We start from the raw sequence: 9,848 nt of genomic DNA, 5'->3' as shown, positions 1-9,848 counted from the left end.
AGAAATGCACACACAAGATAGTTTCACTACCTCAAGTGGAGATACTCTAGATATATCCTCTTGTTGATTTCAAATCAGGATTATCAAAATTTTGTTGACTTTACAAATCTTATAAATGAGTTGTGTCTTTGTGATTGAAAGTGAGACCTGTTTTATTGGCAAATATTTCCATAAAGACAGAAACAATTTTAAAGTATTAGATAAGGATAATCTTTCAGAATGCTCTCTGAATGCTTGATTTTGCCTTCAGGCTTTACTGTAGGCAAATTGATATTGTGCAATTATAAAATATTATTAAAGCTTAATTCAGCGGTGGATTTTTATTTTTTTGTCCAAAACTAAAACTGGCTGAAGACTTCTCATCAGTGTCAGTAAAATTTGATTTTGTCACCTTAAAGATGAGATGGGGAGCTGGAATCTTGATGGTCCTGCCAGAAGAAGGTTGCAAAGAAGGGAGAAGAATGGGGTTAGGGTAGACTAGAAGGGAACCCTGAGAGATCAGAATTGATTTTCCCATTGTCCATGGCAGAATGGAAGATGTGATCAAGCATGTTCACAGTGTTTAGACCTCTTCTCACCAGTGATCACTAACACATCTGTTGTGATCTGTCCTTTGGCCACAGTCACAGCTAGACTGGCTCTGAAGAGCTTTGACATAAGCAAAATAGTCATCAAGGTCATGACCATGCTAATGATCTACACAACTTTTGTACCACGTAGCCACATGAAGCCTACAATACAGAGCACTGCCTGTAGTAAACACTAGGTTCCCAGTATATTTAAGTGGTTTGGTTAATCCTTAAGACTGTCTAAAGCTTGTACCAGTAAACTGGCCCAGCTTTCTCAGCAGGGTGCTGGAGCTGGAGCAGGCAGTATGTTGCTATACTGCTTCCAGGTCTGAGCTGGCATGCAAGAAGCCTGTCAGATGTCTGCTCTGTGCTCTCTGGTTTGAGAAGCACTCTGAGAAGAGGAAGCCCTCACATCTCTGTCCCTGTAATACAGACCAGCACTCACCAGTTCTGTAAACCTCCTGAAAGTAAAAATCACCAACAGAGGTAGAAGGACTGAATTCTTCAGTACATTGTCTTCAGCGTATATCTAAGCAGGTATTTTAAACAGTTCTTATATGTTCTATCTTCTGTGACTAATACTTTGTTAATGGATATATTTTGGTGCAACTCATATGATTTTTATTACTTCCTAAAAAAAACATATGGGCAGGTTTTTCTAAATGCTTATTGCGCTCCTAGCTCGGACCTGACAGCTAAATAGTTTGTGTTATAACATCAACTTTGTTTTAAGGTACAAGTGAACCTCATAACTTGACCTGCTTTATAAGTTTCAGTGTGAACCATTTTTGTGCACATTCAATCATTATCTTCTTGTTTTAGGTGGAGCACAAATATGTCTTATTAAAATCTTTCCCAACTTTTAGTACAAATATTCATGAACAGGAAACAAAATATTTTACAGGCTTTAAAACTCTCAGCACCTCTAAATTATCGTTCCTAAAGTTCATCCTGTAGCTGAATTACAAACGTCATGATATTTAGCCTTATGGCTAGAACAGTTTACATGTGATTGATTTTTCAATTTTTCTGTCATGCATATAAAAGAATGTTGTTCTAATGCATACACACAAAAAAATGCTGTAAAATGATGTTAAAAATTTATCCAAATTATGGCATGAACTTAAAAGCCCAGCCTGTTCAAGGTAGTCACTGAGATCAAGTCAAGTTACAGGCCTGTATATAAAACTTTGCTATGAAGACGATGAATGAGCTGAAATACTATTCTGGTTTCAGTAGTATTGAAATCTCCTATATCTCACATATTGTGAATTGTTGTTGTTATTTTACATTATTAGCAAAGGTGAATTTGGTCTTGTACAATAAAAAGCCTACAGACATTTGAGACAATTATCTCTACAAGCTGTATGTAATTATATAAAATGTTTCTATGAATATTTGCTCCAGATTTCAAAATTTTACATCTCAAGTACAGCACTGTTACTTAATCACATTTTTGTCATAATTTTACTAATATGGTTTCTATAAGATTATACAGTAATTTTGGGAAACAGTATTTAAAAGAAAAAAAAAAGAAAAAAGGAACAAAACAAACAAACAAAACAATATCAGTCAGTGTAAAATTAGAGACTTACCCAATTTATTTTCGATCATTATCTCTTTCATGGCTATTGGTTTTCCATATTTTGCTTGGAGAATGTGTTTTGTAAGAATAAAACTTGTTAATCAAACATTTTGCCAGAAATTTCCTCTTTTTTTTTTTTTTTTTCTTTCTCTCACCTGTTCACACAGAGGGTAACTCTTTTAGGGAAGTACTTGGAAGACAGGGGTTTGATTTTGTTATTGTTCAAGTCAGTGGTTCTCCACGTATGTATGGTGGAGTCTAAATGCTTATAAATCGTGAATTTAATACCCTGAAGATATGTTCAGTGCACAGTAAATCAGTTTTATTTAAACCAACTGTCAGTTTCACCAGCTCAGCTTTAGCTAGATTCTTTCTTATTTTCATGTCATGAGTAATAACAACTGAAGTATTATTTAGATAACAGTTCTGCTTCTTATTACTGCATAACCAAAAACCTACTGTAGAAAGCTTGTATTTACCTTTTTTATTATCACTTATTATTATGATTATTACTATGTTCAGTTAGAGAAGTCAGCAGCTGAGTCTTCAAATACTCCCTGTGCCCATGGAGAGCCCTGTTGTCCTCATTAGGTCACTGCAGAAATCCACTTGTACACAATATGATGGAGGGATGTGGTCCTATGCAGGATTTTTAAAAACCATGATTACTTTCTTATCAGGTACAGTGAAGGCCTATTCCTTCTCTCAGCAGTATCAGACAGATTAAGGACAGGGACTTAATACTGTATATTTGATTCCTTTAAGGACAAGTGGAAACTAATTCCTTGTTGATTTTTACATGAATTATCTGCACTTGTCATGGTTTTTTATTTAATGTGCTGAGAACACCATTGTGTCCGTAGCTCTTCTCAGAACCTCATTTTAGTTTTGACTTCCTTCCCTCAAAAATATTTTTTTTTTTCTTTCCCTGCTCTCTTGCCATAAAAGACTTGACTTACATGCACATATGCAGATGTATGTATTTCGTAGGGACTTGACCTTGAAAATGTTATTCTGTTTTTTCTCAGTAAGTCTAGTGAATTCATTGCATAACTGGCTCCTCTATCTCAGGATACTATCAGGATAGTATCAGGAAATTTTGATGAATATCTAATTGAACCTCTCTAAGGAATGGTGCAAAGTGTGCTTTCTGCCCCGAAATGATGGAAGTACACGGGAGAGTTAGCTGGGGACATTGTGTGTGGTTCAGTTAGGCTTTAACATTACAGTGCTCTTGTACTACATGGGCCCAAAGTACTTGTATTTATTGAGCTCTTTTTAACTTTATATGTCATACAACAAAGAACTTAGAATCACTGCAAAACTGTATGTCTAACTCAACAACACAAGCAAATGATGAGAAGCTGTGGGCATCTAATGCAACACAGCTGAGCTGAGGAGGCCAACAGCATCCTGGCTTGCATAAGAAAACATGTGGCCAGCAGGGCTAGGGAAGTGATTGTCCCCTTGTACTTGGCTCTGGTGAGGCTGCACCTCAATAACTGTGTTCAGTTTTGGCCCCTCGCTACAAGAAGGACATTGAGGTGCTTGAGTGAGTCCAGAGAAGGGCAGCGAAGCTGGTGAGGGGTCTGGAGAACAAGGCTCACGAGGAGCGGCTGAGGGAGCTGGGCTTGTTCAGCCTGGAAGAGAGAAGGCTCAGGTGTGACCTTATCGCACTCCACAGGTACTTTAAAGGAGGCTGTAGTGAGGTAGGGGTTGGTCTATTCTCCCATGTGCATGGTGACAGGATGAGGGGGAATGGGCTAAAATTGTGCCAGGGGAGGTTTAGGTTGGATGTTAGGAAGAACTTCTTTACTGAAAGGGTTGTTAGGCATTGGAATGGGCTGCCCAGGGAGGTGGTTGAGCCACCACCCCTGGAGGTCTTTAAAAGACATTTAGAGTTAGAGCTTAGTGATATGGTTTAGTGGAGGACTTGTTAGTGTTAGGTCAGAGGTTGGACTAGGTGATCTTGGAAGTCTCTTCTAACCTAGATGATTCTGTGACTGGAGGAGTTACTGATTACGGCATAATTTCAGTAGCTTGTTCTTCACCTGCACCGGTCACGAGATAAAGCACAGTTTTGTGGTTCTTCACCAGGAGTTAAGTTAAAACTCTTTTCATCCACTGGAGTGAGAGCCTGGCACCATGACTCAGCTGGCAAAACCATCAGTTGAGTGAGATCCTGCCCCAGGCCCTAGTATTCTGTGTGCCTCTGAGCTGTGTGTACTGTTCAGGAGACCTGGCTGGCAGGAACCATGCAGACCTGCTTGTGTGCATGTGTGCCTGAGCGTACTTTAATTGATATAGTGCAAACTTCTGAATCTATATCATTGTGAAGTAGTCGTGGTTGAGTTTCTTCTGAAGGAGCTTTCTGAGGAAAAGCATTTTGTCATTTTCCCTTTTGGAGTATGTGTTATAAATCATCTTTTGACTGGTTTCTCTTTTGTGGTTCCTGTCTGAAATTTTACTCCAATCATATACTTTAAGAATTGTCTCAAAATGGTTTTCTTTATCCTCTGGAAATTCAATTCTTTAGATTCCTCGGGGTCAGTAACACTGTTAACCTATTAACAACCAGCTTCTGACAAGAATCTGGAAACGGTTCGAGCTATTCCAACTTGGCAGCATACAGGCTGATTCTATTTTGTATACATTTTAAAAATAGTAGAAATGGTTCACTGTAATTACGCTTAGATCTTCTGTAATTTATTGGTGATTAGATAAAGTAATGTCAATGATATTTTATCTATTTGGAAGCCTAGGATGATTTGGTGGATGTTTATTTTCTAACATTAGGAACTGAGACTCCATAACCCTATGTTTTGGGTTCCTTATATTATTAAAATGGAATTGAATTACTTTTTTTTTTTTCTTCCCATAGTCTAATTTTTCATCCAAGCATCCTCTTTCCTGTTATCGTTTTAAGCACTGGATTCCAGAACAACAAGAAAGAAAGCGGGCCATTCTCTCTGTTCCTAGACTTTAAATATGAGTATTTCTTTCTCAGTTCTTTCCTCTTTCTTTGAAGCAGGCTTGAAACATCATTAAACATTTGCAGTTGGTGGATCTCATTTGGAGAAGCAAGTACAGCTGTTTAAACAAATTTTTTAAAAGTTTTTAAAGTAAAAAAGTCCTTTCAAAAGGAGGTCTATATTTTTGATTGCTGTGTGAGGAAATCCTTCAAGATTCTGGCATCTGTGGAAGAGGAGGAAGCCACATAATACTGTTTTTAACAGATTTTGTCAGTGCTTTGTCCTACTTTTCCCCTTTTAGAAACACAAAAATAGATAGACCCAATGACATATTTTTGAGTAACTGCATGTCATAAGTCCATATTGTCTTCTTGTGTTTTGTTGTTGTTGTTTTTTCTTCCACCTTCATCTCTTCAGGCAGTGAGAATAAAGATCTAGCTCTGTCCTATACTTTCCATTTGATAAATCTATGATGCATCTTGCTGTGGTAGTCTGATCTCCTAAGGAACAGCAGCTGCATTTCAGCAGCATTTTATCTCTGTGCACCCTACCAGAACGCTGCTGTTTCACATCTCCAGCAATCCCAACACACAGCTGATGCTTTGGAATGACAGGATCAAGTCTAATAGTCTGCCTATGGCAAGCATGAGGTAGATACACAGACACAGAGATGTTGCAGACTCGTCTCCTTGTTTTGTGTAGCTGATATTTACCACCTGCTTTGCATGCCCTGTTTTCTCTCAGCAGGATACAATATATATGGGAAGACAGGCTGCTCCAGTAGGTGCCCTCGCTTGACATTTCAACATGACCACAATCTAAGGGGAATGGTTGCTTAGTTCAGAAGCAATTGCTGGCCATTAAAAAAAAAAAAAAAAAAAACCTGCATGTGGGAAGTGCAGATTTTACACAGAACAGTCATTTATCTAACACAGACTCATAAATAAGTTTTGGTCAAACTACTTTGTCTCTCACTAAAAAGCAAAATGGAACAAAACAAAATGTGATTGCATGATAATGCAGCTTCCTTTTAACCTAAACTTGCAGCAGAAATATTTGTCTTTCTACTATTTTATACAGTTAACTACCACACTGCAATTTTCCTCTATAGTTGGCATCCTTAGCTGTATGATTTCCTACTGGTTGAATGATTTGCCTCATCCCTAGTATTTTTTTTTGCTTGCTGAATCTCTACTGTTACTGTACTAGATGCTTATACGGTCTAGACTTTTTTTTTTTTGCTACTGCCTTACTATTCTTATTTACTCTTTGTTCAACTGATGAAAATAAGAGCTCTTTGCTCAGAGTGAACGTTTTCCCTTTGTTACCTGTTTAACAGTGCTTAAGGTATAGCAGGTCTTTTGCTGATACAGCTAATGGACTTCACTCAGACCTCTGCAACGCTGTTTTATGCTGCATGTTGGTCTTTCCTATATAAATGACTAAGTTAATAGTCAAGGAAATATTTTTTAATGATAAACTTAGAAGCATAGGGAGAGGAGGATTTCATGAAGTTCATAATTTGAAGCTCATCCCTCCTTTTATTTCTTTTATTTTTTTTCACCATTTTCACCATTGGAGTATAATGCCCTGGAATTCTGTGAACTGTTCTATGAAGTTGCTTTGCTAGAGACAGGTATAGGATAGCACAAATCAGTTCATTAAGATCTCGGACGGTGTAAAACCAGGATCTCTTTGTGTCAATAAAACTGTAACATAAAATGCTAGGCAAAATACCAAGACTGGTTACAAGCTGGATGCACTGTATTAAAGGAATCTTTTTTCAGAGAGGAATTGAGTGATCGACATTAATCCCTGAACTTTCAAATGGGCCTGAAATTCAAAATGACATGTCTTCCCCCGGGTTATTTTGAGAATCCCTATCTTAAAGTGCAACATATGCCAGTAAGCATTATATAATTAACATTCTACATTTGCACTGCTGGTGCAAGTGTAGGCTGTCTTTTCAATGGCAAACCTTAGTTAATTTCAAAAAGAAAATGTTGGTGTGACAGTGGACTCCAGCATGAAAGTTAAAAAAACTCTCCCGTAGCTATATCATTCATGAACAGTGGCGAACAGTAGTTAATTATTTATTTAGTATTTGATTTCAGAAGGTATTATCTTTTAAATGCATAGGGTGTGTAACAGATACCTCTAAATCAATTAATCCAGTGTGTAGTATAAACTGAGTAAATAGTCTCCTGTCATTTAATGAAACTTTATAAAGAAACAGACTGTTTTTTCTTTCTTTTGTGTGTTTTATTATGATGATTATTATCATATACATTTTCGTGAAATTCACCTGCTCATTTCTATTTAGTAAAATTGTTGGAATAGTACCAAAGAAACTACTTACCCGTTCTGTCTAAATTCACTTTACTTTTACATTGCCTTCTGAGCAATATTGATGTGAAGAGTAGATCAAAACACATCATTCTGCCTATGGATTGGTGTGCAGTGCTATATTTTGCTATAATGTCTGAACACAACTTAAGGAACACCTGCTATTTGAATTCTGAAATGATTCCTACCAAGAGTACTAAAAATACAGTTTTTCTACTTTCTGATCTATCTGTTTGGAATGGTATTACTTGAAAACAGCCTTCAACAGACCAAGATTGTACCATAATTCTTTTTTAAGAAATATCTGGAGTCTTGGATAACAGCTTATACTTGAGTTGTTTGTGACAGTGGGAGGAGGTGAACTAGTGTCATTATCAATAGAATCAGGTCAAAAAGTTGTATGATTTTGGATACAAGTAAAAGCCCATTGATAGGATAACTAGAGACAGAGGAGTTGTGGGGGGTGGGGGAGGAGGAAGTGGGGTAATAATAAAAGCAAAGAGAGAGGAGTAGGCTGAAGGATGGTATTTGTAGATGGAAGCAAAGTAGCTGAGAAGAGGTCATAAACCCAGCACTTATTTTCAACACCAGTACATTACACATTTCAGCACCCTAGGACATTATAACATTTGCTGGTGTATATAACAAAAAGGTTTATGTTTCTCCACCTGTAAACATAACATCCTACTGAACAGTTTGGTATCTTGATAGAATCGGCTGCATGAATATTTTAGCTAACTGAATATAACTCAGTAAACTGTCAGTAAGAAATGCAGCTTTCATTAAAACAAGAAAGTGAAACATTGCAAACTCACTTCATTGTACTGCTGACTGAAGTATGTATGTATATCTATCTATCTATCTATATTTAAACTTAGGGCAATAACCTTGACTAGGGGATGGGGCAATGTCCTTATAGATGGTTTTTGGTGTGTTCTAATCTATTTATTCTTTTGCTTTTTAATCACAGGTTTCTGTGCTCGAGAGGCAGATATTTGACTTCCTTGGTTATCAGTGGGCACCCATCTTGGCAAATTTTATACACATTATTGTAGTCATACTTGGCTTATTTGGAACCATCCAGTATAGACCTCGTTACATAACAGGAGTGAGTATTTCATTTTATTTATTTATTTTGATGTGCATGTTAAAAAAATAAAAATAAAAACGTTCCAAACTGCATTGCTTGTAAAAGAAATAGAAATCTTGTTTTGGTTTCACTTCTGTAATATTTTACATTCACTCATTACACTTCTGAGGTACCTGCAGTAATTAAATGGTAACCACCTGCAACAGTTAAAAGTCAACAGGAAAATATGGGCTTTGAAGAACTGAATAGTTTTTCTAGACGCACCAGATCTCCACAGCAGATTCATCATTCATTATAGTTATTCATTATTGTTATTATCAATCGTTGGTGGAGTGCCTACCTGTTATGTGTATCCCTTCTAGAAATTATAGTACAAGTTCAAAAATAAAATATGAGAGTATGGTGAGAAATGTGTTTATGATAGTTAAAGACTGAGGGGTCCAGGATAAAAAAATAAGGATTTGGATCTTTATATTTTTAATCCATTTCTTTTCTTATTCAGCCTCTCACACACAGACTCAGTATTGCTATACTCACTGGTATAATACAGTATTAATGAAATCCTCATTTCATCAGCTGTTTGTTTTGTTGTTGTTTTCCCTGATGTACAGTTCTATAAAGACAGGACAAAAAAAATTCAAAGCTATTACTCAGAACACCTTTTGTTAGACATAGATTTATATAACAATATTTCTATCCAAATTGACTGCTAATTCAGTTAAGGCTTGTAATATGCTTCAGGAACAGACAAGAGACCAAAAGATTTGCTTGTGTGCTATCATATTTTCCATGACAATGAGTAAATGAGTTAAGTCCACTGAATCCATACCCACTTCTGCAAAGTCTGTGTCCTGTTATAATGTTCCATTGTATAACAGTCATCACTCAGCAGATGGAAAGGTTTTTCTTTTACCCTGTGCTACCATCCATAGTCCAGTAGTGTGACCACTAACAGCAATACATTAATAGTTGTGTCTGTGTTTCTATTTCTGTGATTTGCTATATGCAGAAAATGTGTGCCCACAGGTACAATGTATTCATGCATACCCATGAAAATTAATGTAATCAAAATCATAGATTACGAACACTGGAAAAAAAAAAAAAAGCAAGTCTGAAATATTTTGAGTGTTTCCTTCAATTCACAACTCTAGGAGTTATGTGAATGTGAACTGGAGTTTTCTTCCATTTCTAGTGCTATGACGAGTCCAAAATACTTGAAAATAAAATAAATAAAAATTAAAATTAAAAAAATCAATCAAGTGCCAGTTAAGCATAAAAAAACAAAA

At 36.5% G+C, this 9,848-nt stretch overlaps 1 protein-coding gene across 2 annotated transcripts in view; it reads left to right on the top strand.

The window, feature by feature from the left end:
* Positions 1-9,848, top strand: part of NKAIN2 (sodium/potassium transporting ATPase interacting 2) — a gene marked incomplete at its 3' end in the record, with an annotated part of 509,777 nt that overhangs the window by 193,328 nt on the left and 306,601 nt on the right. For both annotated transcript variants that reach the window (XM_080588355.1, XM_080588354.1), the window contains one exon: positions 8,443-8,580. In XM_080588355.1, the coding sequence (XP_080444481.1) occupies positions 8,443-8,580 (138 nt within the window). Of the gene's footprint in view, positions 1-8,442; positions 8,581-9,848 lie in introns of those variants that run through there.

Source organism: Anser brachyrhynchus, assembly GCF_964034855.1.
Source record: "Anser brachyrhynchus genome assembly, chromosome: 3".
Lineage (NCBI taxonomy): Eukaryota > Metazoa > Chordata > Aves > Anseriformes > Anatidae > Anser > Anser brachyrhynchus.
This window is presented reverse-complemented; position numbering and strand designations above follow the sequence as displayed.